General features: G+C 35.3%; 3 protein-coding genes across 3 annotated transcripts; 2 read left to right on the top strand and 1 right to left on the bottom strand.

The window, feature by feature from the left end:
* Positions 1–1,250: 1,250 nt before the first annotated feature.
* Positions 1,251–6,756, top strand: LOC132044031 (uncharacterized). Its single transcript, XM_059434535.1, is given in 13 exon segments — positions 1,251–1,272; positions 1,456–1,695; positions 2,177–2,253; positions 2,465–2,624; positions 2,827–2,851; positions 3,141–3,230; positions 3,584–3,755; positions 4,008–4,081; positions 4,334–4,403; positions 4,978–5,049; positions 5,326–5,459; positions 5,554–5,627; positions 6,370–6,756. Coding segments are annotated over 12 exon segments (1,245 nt in total). The 5' UTR covers positions 1,251–1,272; positions 1,456–1,490; the 3' UTR covers positions 6,462–6,756.
* A 14,153-nt stretch (positions 6,757–20,909) lies between these two features.
* On the top strand, positions 20,910–22,798 carry LOC132044181 (dirigent protein 16-like). Its single transcript, XM_059434697.1, has 2 exons — positions 20,910–21,606; positions 22,401–22,798. Exons 1-2 carry the CDS (start codon positions 21,153–21,155, stop codon positions 22,694–22,696), a joined length of 750 nt encoding a protein of 249 aa, XP_059290680.1. The 5' UTR covers positions 20,910–21,152; the 3' UTR covers positions 22,697–22,798.
* A 502-nt stretch (positions 22,799–23,300) lies between these two features.
* On the bottom strand, positions 23,301–25,048 carry LOC132044101 (F-box/kelch-repeat protein At3g23880-like). Its single transcript, XM_059434617.1, has one exon. The coding sequence runs from the start codon at positions 24,890–24,892 to the stop codon at positions 23,669–23,671; it is 1,224 nt and encodes a 407-aa protein (XP_059290600.1). The 5' UTR covers positions 24,893–25,048; the 3' UTR covers positions 23,301–23,668.
* Positions 25,049–26,839: the final 1,791 nt, after the last annotated feature.

A 26,839-nucleotide genomic window follows, 5' to 3' on the forward strand; every position in this document is an offset into this window, starting at 1 on the left:
AAACTGTTGGTTGTTTACATTAGAACTTATCGAACGGGTCATTGGATGTTCAATTGTTATCAAGTGAATACGTTGATGTTCAAATATTCATATAATCAAATAACATTGATTCCATTATCACTAGATTAGTAAGTTATTGTTAAACTATTGGTAGAGTCAATCAATTTTGCGATCAATTGTGATATTATTAATAAGTTGGGCTTAATCACCCATTGGACGACTCGTTTGATATTTAATTGTTATCAAGTGAATACGTTGACGTTCAAATATTCATATAATCAAACAACATTGATTCCATTATCACTAGATCAATAAGTTATTGTTAAACTATTAGTAGAGTCAATCAATTTTGCGGTCAATTGTGATATTATTAATAAGTTGGGTTTAACCACTCATTGGACGACTCGTTTGACATTTAATTGTTATCAAGTGAATACGTTGATGTTCAAATATTCATATAATCAAACAACATTCATTCCATTATCACTAGATCAGTAAGTTATTGTTAAACTATTAGTAGAGTCAATCAATTTTGCGATCAATTGTGATATTATTAATAAGTTGGGTTTAATAACTCATTGAACGACTCGTTTGATATTCAATTGTTATCAAGTCAATAAGTTGATGTTCTAATATTCATATAATCAAACAACATTGATTCCATTATCACTGGATCAGTAAATTTTTGTTTAAGCTATTAGTATAGTCAATTAATTGATGATAAAATTAATAAGTTGGATTTAATAACTCATCAAATGACTAGTTTTTACAAGAAACAAGGTTTTTATATTAGTTAATTTTCATTTGTGATCAATCAATTAATTTCCAATTGAGTTCATGTATAAGCAATAATGAGTTGCTTAAACAACTTCGTGTTGTTTATTATAAGCAACCTTTATTTATTTAAACAACTACTAGTTGTTTACCTAGTTTTAATGAGATACAAGGTTATTGTATAAGCAACAAGGAGTTGTTTAAGCAACCAATAGTTGCTTGCGTATTTTTTAAGAGAAAAACGTACAGTTTTTTTTTTTTTTTTTGTTGGTAAAAAGTGCTTTTATTTTTGGGTTTTTGTGTAAATTAAAAAAACTTAAGGGGTTTTGTGTAAATTAAAAAAACTTAGGAATTTTTGTGTAAATTAAAAAAACTTAGAGGGATAGAGTCCCTTTTACCTAATTTTTAGAACATGAGTCCTAAATTCTTAAATAAGTAACTCAAAAGTCTCTTTTAATAAAATGCCCCGAGTTATTGTAGCTTATTTTATTAGCAAAAGTAAATTTTCTCGTTCACAAGTTATGCATATTTAGTTTCTGAAAAGCCTAAGCAATTTGAGTGTTTGACTATAATTGTTGTCCTATGTTGTGCAAGTTATCCAATTTTTACAAATCACAATGTGATTCTTTTATGAAGAATAAGAAATGCATACTCAAAAGATTTTGGCTTTACTTCTAACAGGGGAAGGGTGCCACTGCTTTAAAGGTTGAGGCAAGATGATAGAAGACAAGATAGATGACAATGAGGTAGATCAATTGGAAGAATTCCCTGTAGCATTACAACAGAAGAATATGGAATATTCAATTAAAAGCAAGAGGTCATTGCGAGCTCGTTATTCCTATGGCATTATATTCTTGATCATAAATCTTATAGCTTGGTTCGTCCGTGATTATGGAGATAGGGCTGTTCCTCTGCTTCAATGTAAGTCCAAAATTCTTACTGTTCCACATTGTTGACATTGCAATCTTTTTGTCAAGAGGAACAGATTGCATTCAACCGCATTAGCTAGCATTTATTTGGCAAAACTTTCTGCATCTCCTAGCTACTACAGAATGTTGCATGCTAGGCAAATGAAGTAAGCAGGAGATTCGATCACATAGAGGTCAATTCCCATTCTCAACTCATGACCAATATGGCCTGGGGGTGGCCGATCAGGGCATGGCCATAACGGTCTTTTATGACACGATCAATAATTCACTTCACTTCCAACTAGGCTTATGACTCATTTCCATCACGCGTATGACTTAGATTCTGCTTTCTCTACAACTGTTTCTAATGATTTCACCGTTACTTGAAAACCACTATATATACTTACCATACTCAACTTGTTAGCAAAATTACCATTTAACTTCTTCTGGTAACTCTAGCACGGACATTGATTTCCTTCCAATTCTCTCTGCAGATTCAAAAGCCTGTGGAAATGCAGGAAGTGCATGTTCTCATACGATGGGGGTTCTTCGCGTGAGTTTAGGTTGCTTTGTATCCTTTTTCTTAAAGTGATACTCCTTTGATTAAAAAGTATGCTTCTGTTGCTGGACTATGGCCTGATTGCTCACATTGGGATTTCTTCAATGTGATTTGAAACAATTTTCAGAAAGTCGTTCAGTGCATATGATTTAATGGTACCATCTTATTTGACAAATAAATGAGAGAAATCTTTTACTCCTGCATCCTTGACATACATTATTAGATTTTCTTTTTAGTAATGTTCCTCACAACATGTTTCACAAGCAAGTTATATGACGTCCGCAATGTATGGCATTCTGGCTGGTGAAGTTTAAAGTTTGTCATGTTGATAACTTTTATGGTGATTCCATTTTTCATCCCCTCAGATTACATCCAGTTATATGGTAAGTCTCTCGAGAGTTAATGCAAGAAAAAAATCTCGAAATTGAACGCTTAAGCTTTCTGATCAAAGCATTTCATTTTAGCTTCATCTGAATTTTTTCATTAAATGCAACTTCCATCTTACTTTTCTCTATAGAATATCTGATTATATTTAGTCACTCATGAAATACCAAAAGTAAACGGGAATCACTATCTTTTCTGCAGGTGAATTTGCTCGAGTGGGCGCAGGGTAATATTCACACCATTTTATGTCTGTTCTAACTTAGATGTTCATTAACTATAGATTATCCTAAGTTTATTTTCCAAATGAGGCATTTGGTGCGCAACCAAAATTTTTTCGTCCTATCTGAACTTAAAAGTAGACATTTGAATGGGATGACTACTATAAAGGTCTGCAAAATAGTGGCTCAAATTTTTCGAACTGGCCTTATATATATTCCGTAGTGCTAATGTTCTGTTTATGTTTGCATAATCTGAAGCACTTTACAGTTGATACTGGTTTTGTTATGTATTCGCAGAGTCTTTCTTGTCCTCCAGCTAATAAGTGTGATCGAGTTCATCACGTGGTGGAATAACTATTGGATGCCTGACGAAAGAAAGAAGCAAAGGTTTATCATTTTCAGCCTTATTTATATTTTTCCATAGCAAGTGGGCCTTTATAGTCAATCGTCTCAGGGTCTTACTTCTAAGAATTCCTTGCCTGGTGGTATTAGAAAAGTTTCATAGACGGGATGCTACGTGTTCATGCTGTCACGTGTAGGACAAAGATCATTCAACCTGAGCATCATTCCTTACAGCTTGTATAATTCTTCTTTTCATCTTCAGCAATACTTGTACAATTTAAGTAGGTGAACTATCTTAAAAATGAAGTAAATACATCTTAAAGTATTAATTAAATAACTTTATCTTCTGATACTCTTCAATATGGTTTACTTACATTATGTATTTTTTGTAAAAACAGCTGCTCCCTTGGCTTATTCATGTCGACAGTATGTTACATCGCTTCCATTTGTGGAATTATGGTGATGTATGTGCTTTATGCCTCCAAAACATCATGCATTCTGAACATATTCTTTATCTCCTGGACTGCAATTTTGCTGCTGGTAATGATGGCCGTATCCTTACACTCTAAGGTAAGTTTTTACAACGAACTAGTTTTCCTTGGGATGTTTGTGCTGTAGTAAAAGAGTTTATACCTCTGAAACCCCAACTATGCTAAATAAACGTAATAATTTCCATGATGGACTTATTTTTCACTATGCTTAATTGCTTTTCTGATGTTTGATCGTCCCATATACTTGATCATCTTTATGATAGCTAACACTGATAATCCCTTTCTACTAACAAGTGGACATGTTATTAATACATGTTTGGCTTATTTACAGGTAAATAGGGGACTTTTATCTTCAGGGATTATGGCTTCTTATGTTGTCTTTCTCTGTTGGAGTGCTATTCGAAGGTCAGAAACGTTGCTCTTTTGCTTTTGAGTTCCCCCGTTCCTCTTAATTTTTTGTTTAGGCTGTCTATTTCGCACTCGATATCCCCAACGAATGCATGTAAGATCGAAATGAATAGAAAAAGCTTTTCAGAAATTTCAGATTAAATGGTGTGTGAAAATATGCTTTAAACTAACAATTCCTGCCCCTTAACAATGCAGTTTTTTGGTTCTTACTTAAGTGATGAAGTCTATTTGATTACACTTTGTTTTCAGTGAGCCTGCCACTCAGAAATGCAGCCCTCAGCAACAAAACAGTGGGCATGGTGGTTGGACTACTGTAGTTGTAAGGGCCCTTTCTTCTTGTTTTCCTTACACCTAATAATATTTATCAAACTTCTTCATCTAAATTTGTTCATGTAATTGTCATCATCTTCAGTAGCTGGCTAGCGATACTTAGCAGCGACGATAAGGAATTTTAAGAGGATATCAAAGGCAAATCTACTTCTTGTTCCTTTTGTGGCTGTTATAGTTCTGTTCATGAAGTGGATCTTTAAATAGCATCAATTGTGGAATTTTCTGAATGAATAGTGAAACTAGATATACAGTTGTAGACTAGAATATCCATTAAAATGTAGGAAAGAGTGAGCCTTATCCAATGAAGTAAGTAAGTGAGGCTATAATGTTTGATTGCCATGAAACACTATAAATAAAGCATTGGGAAACCAAGAGAACAAAGTAAACATATAGTAGCCTATTGAAGAATAAGTCATGTATTTGAGGCTATTTATGTTTGCATAAGCATGCATCATACTTCCATTTCTCACTGAGGACAGAGATAAGGTGTTTAATCAGCTCTATTGTCTGTTATTTTACATGTTTGACTAGTTCATCATTATTATTTTCCTGGTTAATTATAGGGTTTCTTGATTGGTATATGTGCCATCGTCATGGCAACGTTCTCAACTGGCATTGATTCGCAAACATTTCAGGTAAGCTTATACCCCTTCAGATGTCCTTTTATACTCATTGTGGCACTTCCCTTGCGACTGTAAGATTTAGAGGAAAAGTTGGATTTATGTTAGGCTGCAAAATCCAATTAACTCAGTGGTAAAAAATCGAAACTAGATTTTGCCAAATGAAATTGCATGATAGAACTCATTAGCCCCTAACAGACAGGCAGAATGCGCAAAATCCCAAATCATCTTTTTTTGTGTATTTTTTTCCTTTTTGCTGAGACATGACTACATCTTTCTTCGTGTTATTAGTTTCGCAAGGATAAAGTTCAATCAGACGATGATGTTCCCTATAAGTATGGTTTCTTCCACCTAGTGTTCTCCTTAGGAGCAATGTACTTTGCTATGCTATTCATCAGTTGGAATCTAGATGGTTTACCTAGAAAGTAAGTATATCAGTAATATTCTTATATACCAGAATATAACATTGAACTTGTGCTATACCAACATTAATTTGATTCAATTTTCTTGTTTGAACAGATGGAGTATTGATGTTGGATGGGCTAGTACATGGGTGAAGATAGTCAATGAGTGGTTTGCTGCTACAATCTATTGTAAGTCAATGTACCCTGCATTCATTTTTCAATAGATGATAACAAAATTTTCTGTTTCCAGGGCAATTGATCAGCTGATTGTTAAATGATGTTTTCATTAGATTTTGATAAACATGTATAATTTCCTCTCCACTTGAAAAGAAAAAGAAAGAACAAACTTGTTATGCTTTCAAGGTTTGGAAGTCTGCTATAGATGTGCCCTTTGGGGGAAAAAGTAGGGTCAATTTCATGAATGGTCATCCAACGTTTGCTTTTTTCATCAAAGTCATAAAACTAACTTTTGTTAGGCAAGTAGGTTGTCGCAGGTATAAATTTGTCATGTTAGCAACTCAACATACAGTCTTAGAAAATGCAAATAGTTTGTCACTTGCATAAATTTGTCACATAAGTATAGCCATGTCAGCAACTCATTTTACATAATATCCATGTGGCACCACTAAGACACAAAAAAAAAAAAAAAAAAAAAAAATTCCAACGTCTTTCACCATGTGGCACATCATGGAGATAAAACTTTTTTCTTTAAAGTTTTATCAAATCGATATTATACAACGCGAGTTGTTGAGGCGGCAGCGCACTTGTGTTTTATGGACATGATTTTGGTATTTTCTAGTGCTTTTAAAGTACCTTGTATGTACTCTTTGTTGTTCAAAATTGAAAATTTGATGATCATCCATGAAATTAACCCGGAAAAATTATATAAAATTCATGTATGTCTAACATTATTAACCTCTTATGAATACAGTGTGGAAATTGATATTGCCAGTAGTGAGACAGACAAAAGTGATGGATCATGAAGAGCCAGAACAGGAAATGGATAACTCAACTTCAGTGTGATTTTTGCTGCTAAATAATTAGTGTTGCAGCCAAAAGGTGGTAAAAAGGGGAAAATTAGCAACCAATGGATGACAAAATTTGCATGATTTCATTGGTTGATAAATGGTTATTTCATGTTACAAATAAAAATGGGTTTTAAGACTCAAAAAAGCCACTTATCACCCTTCAATTACCCATTCTACCACTTGTTTTGTATCATGTGTATGTCCTTTTTAAGATGTACTTTTAGGAGTTGTAGACTCTTATTACCATGGGGAAGTTGAAGAAGAAATCAAATCCCCTATTTTTTTGTTTGTTTTAATCTTGCAGCAAGTTGTTGATTTAGAGAGCTTTCAATTAAGGAGTGTGGCAGAATATCTCTAAATGTAGTAATGGGAAGTTTATAATATTCAAAACGGAAAAGGGCCAAATATACCCCTGTACTATTGGAAAAGGGCCAAATATACCCCTCGTTATACTTTGGGTCTAAATAAATCCTTCTTTGTTATACTTTGGGCACAAATATACCCCTCCACTGTTAAAGTTGTCCACTTTGGACATCCTATCCTACGTGGCAATAATATTTGATGAGATGGACGCCACGTGGTATTGCCACCTCTACACCCCTAACCCATTTTATTTCTTCATCTTCCACCACTAAAGTTTCCACCCCTCCACCACCATTTTCACCATATAGTTAGAGCTCTAGATTTTTTTTTATCCATTTTAGCTAATAGAAAACTATAACAAGATGGTGATACTGATGCCTTGATGTCTGTAGCAAACCTATACTACAACAAATTGGAATAAACACACAGATAACAATAGTTAAATCTTCTTGATCTCACAGAACCCCTAAAAGATTTCCAGAATGATAAACTTACCACCTTTATCAGAACTATGATAAATAATCAAGGGAACTTAGTGAAAATTGCATTTTTATAATAAAGGATGACCATAATCAACATATTTGTCCTAGAGTGGCTTGTACTTCTCATTACCAATCTTCAGCTAGGGTTTTGAGTTGCCATTAAAGTGCAGCACAACTCCCTTTTCAATCAATTTGGAATCGGCATTCTTGTAACCAAAACCTAAGACATGCCATGATGGATTCAAAGCCTTTGTCAGTCCATAGAAGGTCAGAGAGATGGAAATTTTAGTGGTGGAAGATGGGAGGAATAAAATGGATTAGGGGTGATCAGGTGGAAATGCCACGTGGCATCCACCTCATCAAATATCATTGCCACGTAGGATAGGATGTCCAAGGTGGACAACTTTAATGGTGGAGGGGTATATTTGTGCCCAAAGTATAACGATAAGGATATATTTGGACCCAAAGTATAACGAGGGGTATATTTGGCCCTTTTCCGTATTCAAAATTTAACCTTCATTAACAAGTAGAATCGGAACTTATATACACCGTGTAAAAGTATTTTTACACATCAAATCACCTAAAAGATTATTAATTACAGGCAATTACGCGCTCACAATAAAAGATATTAGTTATGCAAAATGAGGCATACGATTACGATTTGCTACAAGAAGTTAAATTATATTGGTACTGTAAAAATACTTTAGGAGAGGAAAAAAAAAAATACTCCTCTCAACCTGACTGCTTGTATAATTTTTTGTCGCTTAGTTGGATCACCTTTGTCACGACCTATTTTCACTAAGTCGTGCGGGCACCTACCTTTCCCACCTCGGTAGGCGAACCCTTATTCCAACAATCAAAAATATATAAATAAAGCGGAAGAAGATAAAATAACGTAAGTCTCACGATAATAATATAAAGAAATATAGAAATAATGAGAATCCAACCCCAAAGATTTGGTCAGGTCATACAAGAGCATCTAACTAAATACTATAAGTCTGAATCATAATAATACATAGTAGCCTAAAAGATCATGTCCCAGAATGAAACAAGACATAAGGATAAAAAGAGTCATCGGCATCGATCGTTCTCATGCTCATCCTGAAGGACTCGAATCAGAAATCCTCGAATATTAGCCACGAAGAGTAGAAATCGATCTCGGTGGTACTCGCATTCATAAAAGAATGCGAAGCAAGTGTAGGTCAACAAACAAACAATGTGTAATCGGTAGGTATCATAGGCCGACTAAGACTAGATAACGTATATAAAGACAACAAGCAAGAAAAACATATAAACCAACAAGTACAAGTCAATATGAATCCATATCCACAGAACAAGTCATCTTTTATGTTATAGCATCTAAACCCAATTGTGCCAAGTCTTAGTATAATCAATCCGAATCAGTACATCACGGTAGTATCACAACAATCAAATCAGAACCAAGATATAATGCAATGCAATAATGTATGTAGGATGAATGCAATGCATATGCAGCTTTGTACAACATGTCCGGGACGGAGTAACTCCACGTCTCGGCGATCATGACCCATGGGGGACCCGCGAAGTCCATGTACCACTCGCTCCGAATATAACCTCGGATCACGAGCACACTCTCACGATCCCGCAAAGACCTCGGGCATCGGACACTCCATCGTTCCCGGAAGAAACCTCGGGCAACAAACACTATCTCTCTTTTACCCTCTCCGCAAAGACCTCTGAGGCTACACTCTCTCACATATCATCATTAGTGCCATAACCATGCATATATCAATGTATCATGGAAATGCATATGAGTATGATGAAATGTAATGTTAAAAACCAATTCAATCCGAAACGGTACCGCACATGGAATACAAGTAATATCGAATAAGGCTACACAAAAAGCCACGATGGGATCACCATTCTCATCTCCATATCAATCAAGTAAAGCACCGCAATATCATAGTCATGATATATCATTAGTCACGTATACTCAATGTCTCAAGTGGCAACGAGCACAAAAAAAAAATAGATCAAGATAAGTCAACAACACAACGGACGTGTATCCCCCAAATCATACAACAAGGTCCACTTAAGAAAATATCTAACCCAACTTGATACCCGTTGCAGTTTATATGCATTCTCCGACAATATCATCTAAACATACGCTTCGCTAATCAAAGTCTCACCATAAGGTAAACCGTAACCTACCTCAATGCCGACTGTGTGTCACGAACTCCCATGCCAAAGCTTTTTCCTTCAAGTGCTTCCGATCGGACAAGGTCTTTAGTGCTTATTCGTCACACAATATGTGTACGCTACCCAATAATACTTCAACCTATATTAAGACGCCAACAACTATGGTTAAGCTACAGGGAGATTCAAACGTATTCTAACGTTAGTAACTCCTTTCTAGATGTTTAGGCGATGTTTTCTCTTGTATCTAAACCAACCACATACAACCAATACAACATCAATAATTATGTGTTCAATACCAGTCCGGACAGCCCACACAATATTCTAAACAGCCCACAAATCATTTCAATTTTTAACCATCAATGTCTTCACTCTTATTTTGGAACCCATGACAACAACAATCAACATTCAAAATAAATTAGCCCATCCTTTCTTATAAAACAAATCTACTCGGTTGGTCGTTTTTTTCCCACTTCCACATATATCATTTCTTTTACATCTTAACTCACATATTTACAATGCAAACAATACACCACAATGTCCATAACAATCAACAACCGAAGTATCACATAAAAAAATGCCCATTAACTCCTAAATCGCCCCCTACACTAGCTTCAACACAACCACATACAAAATTCCAAAATTTTCATTCCTTTCATACACACTACCATATTCAAACCATTCTTAATACATGTTCAAGAAATTTAAACATTGCTTCACATAAGCCTATCATACACGGCTAACTTTAAGTTTCAACAACAACATTCAATACCAACATGCATCATTTTATACATATTCACAATGCATCCAACTCATTCTAACTGTAAAAGAAATGACCAATTCTTACCTTGAATACTTGGCTCCAATTTGTGTCTTAAATTCTTATACTTATTCTTGCTTCTCTACCTCCTTCTCCTTCGAATTCTATTGAACAACAAAACTCGAAATTCTTTTTGTTTTGTGTTTTGTTTTCCAACCCGGCCGTGACCTTCTCTTTCAACAACTCTTCTTTTGGTTTGTTTATTTCTTGCTTCTCCACCAACTACTACACATTATTGTATGTCTTCACTTTATAATTTTTGTTAGCAACAAAAATCGTTTTCCTTTTGAAAACCAAGCCGCCGAATGTACTACATGGTGGTGTTTTCTTCAACTGTTGTAAGTGTTGAAATGAGTTGTTAAAGTGGAGTAAAATAGATTTTTTTGTATATATGTTTCCCCCATACTTTGGACATGTGTATCCCACTAACTTGGGTCAAGATTCTTTGACCATGTCACTCAATCTACACGGCTAGCTTTGTCCATTTAATGGACTGATTTTTAGTCCTCCCAATCTCACTTAATAATCAAATTATGATTACTTTACTCCCTCTTACGAATATAATCCACACTTGACATGTTACTCTTCCACCTTTCACGTGCAACTTTGCACTCCAAGGAATATGACTCATTATAATATGAACACATGCTACTACTAATTTAATTTACTTCATCCACGAGGTACTACCATAAAGTTGCTTCCATGTTTCCAATGCACATGGGCATGTCCCCTCAATTTACCCATTTAATAATCCAATCATGGTAAAATAAATCCCAATTTCCATTAATGCTTCTATACCAAACAAAATTTGTAGATAAATTGTGACTTGAAACGAAATCGGAAGTTAAAGTCTCTACTTTGTATCTTGAGATAGTCTTAATACTCAGCCCGACTTGAATCATCCATATCTCCTTACCCCGATATCATTTTGACGAGCTGTTTGTGTTGCGTTGCAAACTAGACTCGATGAACTTAATTTTAGGCTTTTGAAACACCTTAAAAACTCCTCATATACTAGGAGATATGCCTCCTACAATATAGGATAAAATCGGGTCCGAGATTTTACCGAAATTGTTCCGATTCATTTCGTTTAACTTCTAATCCTCTCCCAACCTCATGTAACCTCTTATACATACATATACACAAATAATTACATCCATAACAATTCATATACATGTCTCGAAGGGTCCGTAGAATCACAATAACCATAAGTAGAACTCACAAAGCTTCGACGAAACTCCAATCGAAAAAGTATATTCCTATCTTTTGTCCATCTTCTATATCATTACTAATAATCTCAAATACTTTAACAGTCACTCACATTACCTCATATACATACTCATAACGCGATTTCAAATCCTTTAGGTTACCAAAGTCACCTCGAGATACTTAAGACAACCATATTTATAACGATATTCTTACTAACTCGATTAACTTTCCTTGAACCTTCTTAACTCATTCTTTCTTGTTTTAATACAAGTAGCACGGATTATTATGAGTGTGACATTCTCCCCTCCTTTAGAACATTCGTCCTCGCATGTCAAATGAGGACTAAAACTCGTCAATTAAATAACCGAATCACCCGTTATCGCGTACTATAGGCAAGATTTGACCACGAAAAGGGTGTTTTAGGAATATTATGCCTAAAAGTGCTAAACGACCAAACGGGTCGTTACATTAGATACCAATTAAACAATCGCTCGTCCTCGAGCGACAAGAGAGAATGAACGCCGACGGTAACTAAAGAATCTTTAATAGGACAATGCGGAAAACCTCTACGGAATACGTCGTAAACATCGCTCTCTCTCCTTACTAGCCGGAACTCCCTCTAACTTAGATAAAGGACCTAATTTTCATATTACCAAATTCAAATTTCCCCCCATCCTCGGTTTCCGAATATAAGGACTGCTTTTGTCGAAATGTTCTAATCTTATATAACCAAACCTATGAACGTTATCGATAGGCCTCACAATTTTCCTTAGAACTACACCAACCTTAGAATAAGACGCAAACCTTGCCCACTCTGAACTGGTAAAGTATTCTGATTTCACTAACCCTTCTTTCACCATTCTTAAATTTTCTTCGTACCACGACTTCTTAGGAATACATGAAGACCAACCCGAAACCACAACATACTCTTCGCCAGAAAGACTCCTTGCTTTAGCGGAGCAACCTTAAGCGATCCCAACAACCGATCCACTCATAACCGACCTTGCTAATTCTAAGTCTTACTTACACCTCCAAATCACAACGCAGAAGCATACCACCGAATACTCCGCAGCCAAGTTCGTAGGACACCATCCGATCACCCTATAACCTCTTGCGACCATAGTACCTTAAATCACTACCAAGCACTAACGTAACCCATTAATTTAATCATACTTTAACTCAACGGAATCCACAAACCCACTTTTCATGGATAAACCCCAATTTCTACTTTAGAAATTCCGGATTAAAGTTTAAACTAAGGAATTGAATCAAGGGGAAATACTTATATTATGGTTTAGACCTTACTCCATTTGAAGGAACTTGGAGAACGCCTTTGAATTCTCCTAAGTCCAAGCTTTCAATATTATGAGGAACCCAAAAGCAACATTAATAACAAAAATGCCCAGCTGTTCTGCCTCGTTTCTCGTGCCAACTAATCCCAAAACTCACTTTTGATGCTTCCAACGGATACCTTGTGAAATTTCACTCAAGTTAGGCTTTTGAATCACTCAATTTGACCTTATAATGAATGAGATATGGTGGTTTCAAGTTTTAAAAAGAATGCAGATTTTTAACACACATTTCAATAGCAATTTCGCAACTTTTAAGCAAAATTACACCATGAGAACCAGCAGTGAATTCCTTTAGTAAAATTGTCATATCTCCCTCATACGATGGCGAAACGCGATGAGACTTGTTGCTACAGTCCGAAATTATGATATGGATCTAACGATTCAATCGAAACACAAAACAAAGGTTGTTTGCTCATTATGGTACCCTTTTGCTCAAAACGACGTCGGAACAAAAAAACAAACATCATACAACCCGAATACGTCCGAAACTCATCGGAATCAAATCAAAGTTTGTGGACAAGTCCAAAATCATCATACGAACCTGCTCGAACTCTCAAAACATCCAAACGGGATCATTTTGATCCGTTTTTATCAAGGTGAACTCAAATTTGTTGACTTAACCAGTTTCTCGACCAATGACTCAAATCACACCCGAACCTCTCTGGAACCAAACCAACGACTCGACTAAGTCATAAATCACATTCTAGACTTAAAAGAACTATCAGAATTCAATTTCGGCCACGTTTACTCAAAAGTCAACTTTCGCTCCACTTAGAACTTCAAAATTTCAAAACTTATATTTTCTTCTCGATTCTCATCCGATCTCCTCGGGAATGACACCACCAATCCCCATAAGCCATAAACATCAATATTAACGTAAACAATAAATTTTGAATCCGAGTCTTATTTCGTTCCGTGACCATCTTTTCATCATAAAGAGGCATATTTAATGCTAAAACCATTTTAATTATCAAAAGCTAACCAAACGAACTCTAAAATTAGCTCCATCAATTTCTACAGTCATAAATAATATTTCAAATCTAACAGAATCTTCAAATCGCCAATCAGAACACGTTTCCCCAAAATAAATAATTTATTCAAATAATTGAATTCCAAAATTTTCATAATGAAACCTTCTCCCAAAGTGAATCAAATGATATCCGTTGACTTCAATTTTTGCAAAAGCGATGTCAAAATAAATACTACGGAGCTTATAGAATGGACGATACGTCAAAAAGATAATCGATTTTCAAACGACCGCTCGCTGCTCAAACCTGTTAATATTCTCATATTCTTTCGTCGAAGTACCCTTGCCAAAAATACTTAATGGAAATAATTCCCCTTTCTCCTTAGTTCATAAGTTCACTAACGTGATCACCGATCTCTAAAAGTCTTTCACCATTAGTACTAGTCACACCATCATCATTCTGTTACCGTAAATAATTCCATTGACCCATGCCTTATTCAATAGTCCTCAAAAAGGTGCTCACGTATGAATAACCAACCCCTTTACTTAACTATACCGAACCATACACATCTAACTAACCGTGTATATTTTTTTTTTATATTTTTTTTTTTTTCGCTGGCCTTTGGTCAACCCTAAGTCATTGTATTCAAAATCAAAGAAATCCTCAAGATTTAATACAACTTTCCGATAATTCTCATTCGAAAACTTAGATACCCGATAATCCTTCAACTATACCTCCATCCTTGTCCAATAGTTGTTTCTAATTGTCGATCACGGCTCCCATTAGCCTACGACAAGTTCGACGGACCAATATACGACTTTAACACTACCCTAATACCAACCCACTATGAAAATGCCCACGAATCAACACTCTTGGCTTCAACAATTCCTCTATCATCACTAACCTCGAAGATGCTAAGTGAACCCACGAACACACTTTACAAGTGAATGAACACTAGTCTATTCCACTAGACTTCACTTATCATAAGTAACAACGCAACTCGATTTCTATCAAAAACCATTTTCGAACGAACTCACAACCACTAATTATATTCGCTATCACAATACTAATCAAATTTAAGCCAACTCCACATTTCATAGCCTATACATTGTCAGGCACACGCACACTTTGCAACTTATCTCATAAACTTATCGTATACCAATTATTCCGTTCCTATAGTGGGGGGGGGGGGGGGGGGGGAAGGGGATTTATCCGAGTTTTTTTTTTTTTTTTTTTTTTTTTTTTTTTTTTACGCATTTGTCACATCATCAAAATAACACTCTTGCCAAAATACCATAAGAACTCTTACTTTGCTATACGCTTCCCAAACCGATCATATCATCAAATAAATCGCTCTTATTAAGCCATAAATGCACTCTTGCGCCTTCCGAGAAAACCCAATACTATAATTATGGAGATCCTATGACCTTATGAATCGCCTCTCCCATCTCTTCAACCAACCTCACAATAACGAGCCTAACCACGACTCCACACACCGAAACCTCAGGTCATATCTAAGAAACCGAACTTAGTCACGCATCTAAATTAGGACAACACAACTCGTACCGTACCACATGTCGGAAACAACCGTTCGCGCAAGAATTTGGACGAGTTCCCATCATCCTATAAGGTAAAATAGAAGTTCGGATACCAATGGGATCAACTAGATACCAATTTGAATGAAGTAGCACGAAATAATGAAAGAATCGAAGTTTCTAGATGTCCCATAGCCTCCCAATTATAAGTGTGGCGCGCAACACACCCATAAGTAGGACTCTACTAGACATTGCTCTTGTACTTATAGACCGGTAACCTAAGCTCGATACCAACTTGTCACGACCTATATAGACTAAGTCGTGCGGGCACTTACCTTTCCCACCTCCGTAGGCGAACCCTTATTCCAACAATCAAAAATATATAAATAAAGCGGAAGAAGATAAAATAACGTAAGTCTCACGATAATAATATAAAGAAATATAGAAATAATGAGAATCCAACCCCGATGTCCGGTCGTGTCATACAAGAGCATCTAACTAAATACTATAAGTACGAATCATAATAATACATAATAGCCTAAAAGATCATGTCCCAGAATGAAACAAGACATAAGGATAAAAAGAGTCATCGGCATCGATCGTTCTCATGCTCATCCTGAAGGACTCGAATCAGAAATCCTCGAATATTAGCCACGAAGAGTAGAAATCGATCTCGGTGGTACTCGCATTCATAAAAGAATGCAGCAAAGTGTAGTCGCACAACAAACAATGTGCTCGGTAGGTATCATAGGCCGACTAAGACTAGATAACGTATATAAAGACAACAAGCAAGAAAAACATATAAACCAACAAGTACAAGTCAATATGAATCCATATCCACGAACAAGTCATCATTTATGTTATAGCATCTAAACCCAATTGTGCCAAGTCTTAGTATAATCAATCCGAATCGCACATCACGGTAGTATCACAACAATCAATCAGGAACCAAGATATAATGCAATGCAATAATGTATGTAGGATGAATGCAATGCATATGCAAGCTTTGTACAACATGTCCGGACGGAGTAACTCCACGTACACACATGCGATCATGACCCGTTGGGACCGCGAAGTCCATGTACCACTCGTTCGAATATAACCTCGGATCACGAGCACACTCTCACGATCCCGGCAAAGACCTCGGGCATCGGACACTCCATCGTTCCCGCAAGAAACCTCGGGCAACAAACACTCATCTCTTTTTACCCTCTCCGCAAAGACCTCGTGAGGCTACACTCTCTCACATATCATCATTAGTGCCATAACCATGCATATATCAATGTATCATGGAAATGCATACGAGTATGATGAAATGTAATGTTAAAAACCAATTCAATCCGAAACGGTACCGCACATGGAATACAAGTAATATCAAGAATAAGGCTACACAAAAAGCCACGATGGGATCACCATTCTCATCTCCATATCAATCAAGTAAAGCACCGCAATATCATAGTCATGATATATCATTAGTCACTATACTCAATGTCTCAAGTGGCAACGAGCACAAAAAAAAAAAATAGATCAAGATAAGTCAACAACACAACGGGATGTGTATCCCCCAAATCATACAACAAGGTCCAACCTAAGAAAATATCTAACCCAAGGGATACCCGAGGTTTATATGCATTCTCCGACAATATCATCTAAACATACGCTTCGCTAATCAAAGTCTCACCATAAGGTAAACCGTAACCTACCTCAATGCCGGGTGTCACGAACTCCCATGCCAAAGCTTTTTCCTTCGAAGTGCTTCCGATCGGACAAGGTCTTTAGTGCTTATTCATCACACAATATGTGTACGCTACCCAATAATACTTCAACCTATATTAAGACGCCAACAACTATGGTTAAGCTACGGGGGAGATTCAAACGTATTCTAACGTTAGTAACTCCTTTCTAGATGTTTAGGCGATGTTTTCTCTTGTATCTAAACCAACCACATACAACCAATACAACATCAATAATTATGTGTTCAATACGATTCAAGGACACCCACACAATATTCTAAAATGCCCACAAATCATTTCAATTTTTAACCATCAATGTCTTCACTCTTATTTTGGAACCCATGACAACAACAATCAACATTCAAAATAAATTAGCCCATCCTTTCTTATAAAAATGAATCATGTTGACCGTTTTTTTCCCACTTCCACATATATCATTTCTTTTACATCTTAACTCACATATTTACAATGCAAACAATACACCACAATGTCCATAACAATCAACAATCGAAGTATCACATAAAAAAGGTCCATTAACTCCTAAATGGACCCTACACTAGCTTCAACACAACCACATACAAAATTCCAAAATTTTCATTCCTTTCATACACACTACCATATTCAAACCATTCTTAATACATGTTCAAGAAATTTAAACATTGCTTCACATAAGCCTATCATACACGGCTAACTTTAAGTTTCAACAACAACATTCAATACCAACATGCATCATTTTATACATATTCACAATGCATCCAACTCATTCTAATCGTAAAAGAAATGACCAATTCTTACCTTGAATACTTGGCTCCAATTTGTGTCTTAAATTCTTATACTTATTCTTGCTTCTCTACCTCCTTCTCCTTCGAATTCTATTGAACAACAAAACTGAAATTCTTTTTGTGTTTTGTGTTTTGTGTTTTCCAACTCCGGCCGTGACCTTCTCTTTCAACAACTCTTCTTTTGGTTTGTTTATTTCTTGCTTCTCCACCAACTACTACACATTATTGTATGTCTTCACTTTATAATTTTTGTTAGCAACAAAAATCAGTTTTCCTCTTTTTGAAAACCAAGGGCCGACCAGCCATGGTGGTGTTTTCTTCAACTTGTAAGTGTTGAAATGAGTTGTTAAAGTGGAGTAAAATAGATTTTTTTGTATATATGTTTCCCCCATACTTTGGACATGTGTATCCCACTAACTTGGGTCAAGATTCTTTGACCATGGCACTCAATCTACACGGCTAGCTTTGTCCATTTAATGGACTGATTTTTTAGTCCTCCCAATCTCACTTAATAATCAAATTATGATTACTTTACTCCCTCTTACGAATATAATCCACACTTGACATGTTACTCTTCCACCTTTCACGTGCAACTTTGCACTCCAAGGAATATGACTCATTATAATATGAACACATGCTACTACTAATTTAATTTACTTCATAGAGGACTACCATAGTTGCTTCCATGTTTCCAATGCACATGGGCATGTCCCTCAATTTACCCATTTAATAATCCAATCATGGTAAAATAAATCCCAATTTCCATTAATGCTTCTATACCAAACAAAATTTGTAGATAAATTGTGACTTGAAACGAAATCGGAAGTTAAAGTCTCTACTTTGTATCTTGAGATAGTCTTAATACTCAGCCCGACTTGAATCATCCATATCTCCTTACCCCGATATCATTTTGACGAGTCGTTTGTTGCGTTGCAAACTAGACTCGATGAACTTAATTTTAGGCTTTTGAAACACCTTAAAACTCCTCATATACTAGGAGATATGCCTCCTACAATATAGGATAAAATCGGGTCCGAGATTTTACTGAAATTGTTCCGATTCATTTCGTTTAACTTCTAATCCTCTCCCAACCTCATGTAACCTCTTATACATACATATACACAGTCAATTACATCCATAACAATTCATATACATGTCTCGAAGGGTCCGTAGAATCACAATAACCATAAGTAGAACTCACAAAGCTTCGACGAAACTCCAATCGAAAAAGTATATTCCTATCTTTTGTCCATCTTCTATATCATTACTAATAATCTCAAATACTTTAAAAGGTCACTCACATTACCTCATATACATACTCATAACGCGATTTCAAATCCTTTAGGTTACTGGTCACCTCGAGATACTTAAGACAACCATATTTATAACGATATTCTTACTAACTCGATTAACTTTCCTTGAACCTTCTTAACTCATTCTTTCTTGTTTTAATACAAGTAGCACGGATTATTATGGAGTGTGACATTCTCCCCTCCTTTAGAACATTCGTCCTCGCATGTCAAATGAGGACTAAAACTCGTCAATTAAATAACCGAATCACCCGTTATCGCGTACTATAGACAGCAAGATTTGACCACGAAAAGAGTGTTTTAGGAATATTATGCCTAAAAGTGCTAAACGACCAAATGGGTCGTTACAACCTTAGACAATTAACAAAACAGAAAATTCATGACCATAGGTGATAAATTGTTTTAACTGTACTGGCAATTCAATTTTATTCAGTTCACAGACAATAAGATCGGTCAAAATCACGCATATACTGTTAATCATGGATTTTGGGTAGGATTTGAAGTAGGTTGTAACTTGTAAATCTATTTATTTATTTTCGGATATACAATTAGAAATTTAAAATGGGTGTAAAGGTGATATGCTACTTATTATATAAAATTCTATATGTCAAAAAAGGATGGTAAAATAAACTTAGTTTGAGTTTGAACATCAATATTTTAAGTAATTGCTTTAAATTAAAAGTTATATCTTAAAAATTACAAAAATATTATAAATCACAGAGCATTCAGTTAAAACTATTTGACAATGTGTAATGAACAAAGAAAATGGTTGACATCTTAAATAGTAACGGTATCAATTCCAAAATTTTTATTCCTTGATTGGACCAACTTAACCGGTAATTTCTCACAAGTTACTTTGAATTAACAATCTAACAAAGAGGTAAAATAGTCATTTTTTGTTTCAATTACAAACGACACGCTTTTCCTGCTCCCTCCTTACATCCACTAACGCTTTTGTTAGCCGCATAAGCAGACTTCTAGTGCTCCTTGCTAGATAATAATAAAACCAAAGTACTTAAAGTGAATTATCCAGCAATTGCAAAAAAGAAAAAAGAGGAAGCTAAAAATGGCAAAAGTGAGAACTAAGATGGATTAGGTTTTACAAGTGGGCTACTATTATCATTATCTTCTCTATAATGGACCAGTCTACAACTAATACTACTAGCTTTTTACTAATAATTTTGCCTTTCCACTTAGGTATACATATTTAAAGAAACTATAAGGATAAATAGATATGACATAAAAGAAAAGAAACCTTCAAAATCAAATAAAGAGAGACGCAAAGGAACTTATTTTTGTAGTGATAAAGGGTGCTCAAATGTCACTTTAGGTTACAATTTTGAAATTCGCCTATGCTGTTCTAACATTATTTTTTGATCCCTTTATATACTTCCTGATTCCTTCACTGGATTTAAGTTATATCCAGTTATCCATTCACAGAATAAACAATTTATGCACCAATCTGTTCAATTTAACAATTGACAAGTTATTACTAATTTTTTTCAAGTTACCATATCGAGCTTGCTCTATAAAATTTCTTGTCGTAGGTCTACTTATAGGTTGATGGTGTAAAACACTTCAAAGTTTCAGTGCACAGAGATTGAACTCAAATATAGAAAAAAGGAGACAAGATGTTACGACCTGTTAAGAATTGTAATTACTGTCAATAGCTTTCCCCTTTGTGTGTGTGTATATATATTGTCATATATAAACAAATTTGCATACCATGTTTGCATATATAATATTTACAAAACTTTGTAAGGTTCTGTTGTACTTGCTACACTAAGGAAACTCCAACAGCACCATTTTTGAGTCTCACAACAAATCCACCTTTTTTCCCATTACATTCACATCTCTATATAAACTACCAATCTTGTTCTCATTTGCATACTCAATCAAGAACAAAACATCTCAATCCAAACCCAACAAGCAAAAGAAAGGAAAAAAGAGAAGCAAAATGTCCAAAATGTTCATCAAATTTGCAATCCTACTGGTACTTGTATCCGTCAACTTTGCACCCTTTGTAGCTGCAATTGATCATGTAACACCAGAAGAACCAATTCTTGAATTGTACATGCACGATATTCTTGGAGGAAGTAATCCAACAGCTCGGCCAATAACTGGCTTACTAGGCAACATTTATAGTGGACAAATTCCATTTGCCGTACCACTTGGTTTTCAACCTCCAGAAGATGGTATTGCAATTCCTAATGCTAATGGTGCAATGCCAACATTCAACATCAATGGTGTTCCACTAGGGACAGGGCTAGCAGGCACAACATTTGCTGGTGGAAATAACAACAACAATAATGGACAGACTGTGAACACACAATTAGGTCCTGATGGCTTAGGACTCAGTTTCGGAACAATCACGGTCATCGATGACTACCTGACTTCGTCCCCTGCATTAGGTAATACAGACACGTAATTTCCGACCCTTCCCTCTTTTTTTTTTTTTTACTTTCAAAAAGAACAAGTGTTGGTGTTTTAATCATTTCTTTTATATATGTGTCACTTTAATACCTGAGTTTTGATTCCATTTTTAAGGAAATTGAGAAGCAAAAACAGTCACATTTTTTTCAATAGGATTTCATGACATTAGAAGTTTAAGATTCTAATTTTATTAGCTCGTGACATCAATGGTTTTGAAAGGAAATTGAAAAGTTTCAAAAGTATTCTGATTTAGTACAATTTTAGAAATTTAAGACCTGGATTATTTGCACTGAATGGCCTTTTCTGAGGCCACTCTTTAAACTTTTCCCTCTTTGGCTTAGTGAGTGAAATGTCACCTTCAGAAGTACGTAGTTAGATGGATTTTTCTTTTTCACAGACAAATTTAGCTCACTGAGCTAACGGGACAAAATTTAAACAGGCTATTTGTGCAAATTCCCTCTAAGCTTTAGGATTATTTTGAGTACTGTACAAGTAAAGGGAATGGAGGGAGTACAATTCTTAGGCCTGGATTATTTGCACCATATGGCCTTTCTTGAAGCCACTCTTTAAATTCTATCCTCACATTAGCTTAGTGGGAGAAATTTCGCCTTCAAAAGTAGTTAGATGAATCTTTCTTTTCACGGACAAATTTAGCCCACTAGATTGACGGGGGACAAAACTTAAACTGCGGCCTCAAAAAAGGCCATTTGTGCAAATATCCCTTTAGGCTTTACGATAAAAATATTGAGTGAATTTTACATTTTTATTACAGGTACACAAAATCTTGGAAAAGCACAAGGAGTATATGTTGCAAGTTCAGCAGATGGAAGTACTCAAATGATGGCATTTACAGCTATGTTTGAAGGAGGGGAATATGGTGACAGTCTTAACTTTTTTGGAGTTTTTAGAATTGGAAGCACAATGTCAAGGATTTCAGTAACTGGAGGAACTGGTAAATTTAAAAATGCATGTGGATTTGCTGAAATTCGTTCACTAATACCAGCTGGTCAACATGTTACTGATGGTGCAGAGACATTGTTGAGGATCACTGTTCATCTTACTTACTGAATGTTTGTTTTAATTATGTTTGTTATATCACTAAAAAAGAACGTAAAAGATTGTGGATTGTTTTCGTGTGATGATTATAAATATCAGCTCTGATTTGTGTTACATGTCTGTTCATATTTACTGACAATTCTTGTGTCCATCTTTCCCTAATTCTACTTCTACGGATACTAGTTTCTTGATTTCGCACCTAGTGTTCGGTACCTGCATTGGGGCCCGACTTAATCCGGATTCACGTAGGAAAGTTTCACATTGAGAGGTAAATTGCTCCCTAACAAAGACCACTCCCTATCTACTTCTAGTATTAGTACGGCTACATTATTATGAATAGAGCCCTGAAGTTAAAAAGCTTATGCTAAAGCAACATAAAAGCATGGCATAAGATACAATTAAGGACCCTTTCAGTTATAAAATATGCATAAAGCATTAACAATATGATAGTAAAATGTTCCACAATTTCGTCGCTTACAAGCAGACTATCTGTTTCTTAAGATGGGTAAAAAAAAAATCGAGGTTATTATTGAAGACTGTAAGTATTTGTTGGAAACCACTAAGGCTACTAATATACACAAATTGAGGGAGGCGAACAAATGCGCAGACTTTTTGGCAAATGAAAGCCATAAACATGAAGAAAGTTTGATTGTTTGGGAGGTTGCACTTAAGGAAATGGACTTTTTTCTCCTGGCGGATTCAATTCACGTCGCTTATGAAAGATTTTAAGTAATTTGTTGTCTTTTCCAATGTAACTTCAGATTTGTCAAACATTTTAGCAAGTTGAATTTTCAGAAAATCTCAAAATGAAGATTATCTTCAATGAATTAGATGTCAAAGACAATATCTTCAATGAATTGGACGTCAAAGACAATTCATGATACAATAAGACAGAAATGAAACATGTTAAAACACCAAAAGAATCATCAAATGCAACACAAGAAGAATACACAAGTACTAGCTAGTATTTTGCCATTCTTGCAGCTAGTACAATATCAGCTCGGGCGTATTTGCAGTACCGTCAAGATCAGGCGAAACGAGGCTCTCAGCATAGACGGTTGCTGCTCCAACACCATTATCATCCATCTCATGAATCTCCACGCGTTTGTACTCATCTTTGCTTGCATCATACACCATAACATGTGATCCATCGTGCAATAACACTTCGCCATTGTCTGATATCCACAATGGTGAAATACGAGGCCCTATTCCCGTTGTATAAGGAAGGGAAACCGATTTAGTCCAAGACCCTTTTGCCTTATAATCCTTCATTACCCATACATCCAACTTAACTTTGTAATAGTCACAAAATAAACAAAGGCAATCCCCTAATTTTCCTAATGCCCAATTCAAAATCCCAGGTTCAAAATCACTTGAATCTCCTAATTGTCTAGAGGAGGAGCCATTACACTTACCAGGATCATAATTAGGTAATGATAAATTCCCAAATTGCTCATTTTCCAAATTAAGTGAAACTGTATCCCAAAAAGTACTAACTCCATCATTATGTGCCACTGCCCAATGAAGAGATCCATTCACAAACACAGCTGAATCAGGGGAAAAAAGTGCATCACCATATTTTTTCATCCTTCTCCAAGAATTAGACTTTAAACTATAAATCTTGAGATTGGCACCATACACATAGTGAATACCATAAACTCCATTTATTTCAACCACTTTATAATCATCATTAGACTCATCATAACCAAATCCATAAGTAACATCACATCTTGAATACTCATTACCAGAAAAAGGCAATTTCTTGGTTTTTCTAGTAGATGGATTCCACAAAAACAGGTTATTATTGTACATGCCAATGCAAATCAAGAACAATCCATTACAAAGACTAACACCAGCTATTATGTTGGATGGATTCCAAGGGAAATTTAGCTTATTAATACAAGAAATGGTTTTTTCATGCAGTGCAGAATAAAGGGGGCAAGAACATAGAGTATGAGGAAGATACATGGAGAGTAAAAGGAGGTTTTTGTGTGAGAATTTGTTGTTTCTTGATGATATCTTTAAATGGGATTTAGCAAAATGAGAGCTTGAAATTAAAGAAAGCCATGATTTTGAAACACACTTGAACTTGAAGAGTGATTTGACTGGTAATCTTGAAAGTATCTCTATGATGATTTCTAGTGGAAAAATTGTGATCTGCATTTGATCTTTGGAAATGAAGTTTTTCATCTCATTTGTTGTCGCCATGAATGGATTTAGAATTTGAAGAATGCTCTCAAGTTGACTTATAAATGATAATGCCAAACTGACAACAAAGTTCTCCTTTTCAATATTCTAATGGTCAACTCTTATAGGAGCAAAATTGATTCCCACTCTTTAAGCATATTCTTGTGATTTGTTGTTATTCTAAAACTCACCATCCAAGTTTAGAACTTTATAATTAATTTCCCCTTTGTCTGTTTTGCAATTTATATTTCTTTCAATATTTTTTTCCCAATCACTAACTAGGAGGCTGATGAAAAGTTCATATCTTGGGATAACCATAGTTTAGTTGTATAAGATGTTTGCACCAACTCAATGAATATTTAATACATGTTCTTATATAAAAGACATTTCATCGATAAGGGTTGTGGACTTGTGGTAGAGTGATAAATACTCTCATTCTTAATTAGATCTCTCCTCTAAGTCGAACTCTCATATAAAGTCACCCTTGTTAGAGAGCACTTTAACCTTAATATAGGACTTTTTCGGTGCGAATCCGAATTTTGGGGAGACCCCAAAATAAGTACCGAATCTGAATGGAAAATAAAAAACAAAGACATTTCTGTTTTTCAATTTATAAATATATGAATATTCTAGAAACTCTTATACTCCTGCCGCCCATTCACTTCCTAAATTTGAATAAGCTATGAATCAAATCAATCACCAGATGACATACATGTAGAGCAGGGTCACTTGTGACTGATAAAACCAAATAAAGCAACCATAACACAACATTTTCACATACAATAACCAGATTCCCACTTCAAGAATCTGTAAATCACAAGAAAAAAATGCACCACCACCACCCTCCCCCACATTCCACCACCAGAACAAGAATCTCAACACCCTATCTTCTCACTTTTCCTTATTCTTTCCTTCTCCTTCACTCCTTATTCTTATCCTGGGTGATTTGAGGCTTTGAGCTCATCTTGATACATGTTCTCACATATACTCTTATCACTAAATTATAATTAATTTATACTTATTCTCGCTCTAAATTTTTATAGAAAAGACATTTCATCGACAAGGATTGAGGTATAGTGGTGAATATTCCTTCATTTTTAGTTAAATGTTTACGTCTTATTGTCTTGTCCGATTTGACCTTTGGTATGAAATCACCTTTGTCAGAAAACACTTTACCTCCAATGTAGGACTTCCCAACGCGAATTCAAATTTATTCGGACCCCAATATAAGTTTGGATATCAGGTGAAAAAGAAAAAGAAGACATTTCTATTTTTTAATTTGTATAAATATTGATATTCTAGAAACTCTTTACTATAATCTAGCTGTCCATTCACTTCCTAAATTTGAATAAGAAATGTATCAGATCAACCACCAAATCACAAACATATAGAACAGTGTCACTTGTGACTGACAAAATCAAATAAAATAACCAAAATACAGCATTCTCACATACAATAAACCAGATTCCCACTTCAAGAATCTGCAAATCACAAGGAAAAAGATGCACCACCACCACCCTCCACCAACATCCACCACCAAAATAGGAATCTCAACACCCTTTATCATTCTTGCCATAACTATCTTCTCACTTTTCCTTGTTCTTTCCTTCTCCTTCACTCCTTATTCTTATCCTGGGTGATCTAAGGCTTTGAGCTTGTCTTTGATGCATGTTCTCACATATACTCTTATCACTAAATTATAATTAATTAATACATATTCTTGCTCTAAATTTTTATAGAAAAGACATTTCATCGACAAGGATTGAGGTATAGTGATGAATATTCCTTCATTCTTAATTAAATGTCTATGTTTTGTCTGATTCGATGAAATCACCTTTGTCAGAAAGCACTTTACCTCCAGTGTAGGACTTCCCAATGCGAATTCAAATTTATTCGGACCCCAATATAAGTATTAGATATCGGGTGGAAAAGAAAAAGAAGACATTTCTATTTTTTAATTTGTATAAA

The sequence above is a fragment of the Lycium ferocissimum genome, chromosome 1 (assembly GCF_029784015.1).
Source record: "Lycium ferocissimum isolate CSIRO_LF1 chromosome 1, AGI_CSIRO_Lferr_CH_V1, whole genome shotgun sequence".
NCBI classification, from domain to species: domain Eukaryota; kingdom Viridiplantae; phylum Streptophyta; class Magnoliopsida; order Solanales; family Solanaceae; genus Lycium; species Lycium ferocissimum.

What these genes read in the sequence shown, in the direction of transcription:
- LOC132044101 (XM_059434617.1), bottom strand. Translation starts at nt 24,892, where the DNA reads ATGGCGACAACAAATGAGATGAAAAACTTCATTTCCAAAGATCAAATG.
- LOC132044181 (XM_059434697.1), top strand. Translation starts at nt 21,153, where the DNA reads ATGTCCAAAATGTTCATCAAATTTGCAATCCTACTGGTACTTGTATCC. An exon ending in GACTTCGTCCCCTGCATTAG is followed by an intron (nt 21,607 to 22,400) that starts GTAATACAGACA and finishes TTTTTATTACAG; the next exon opens with GTACACAAAATCTTGGAAAA.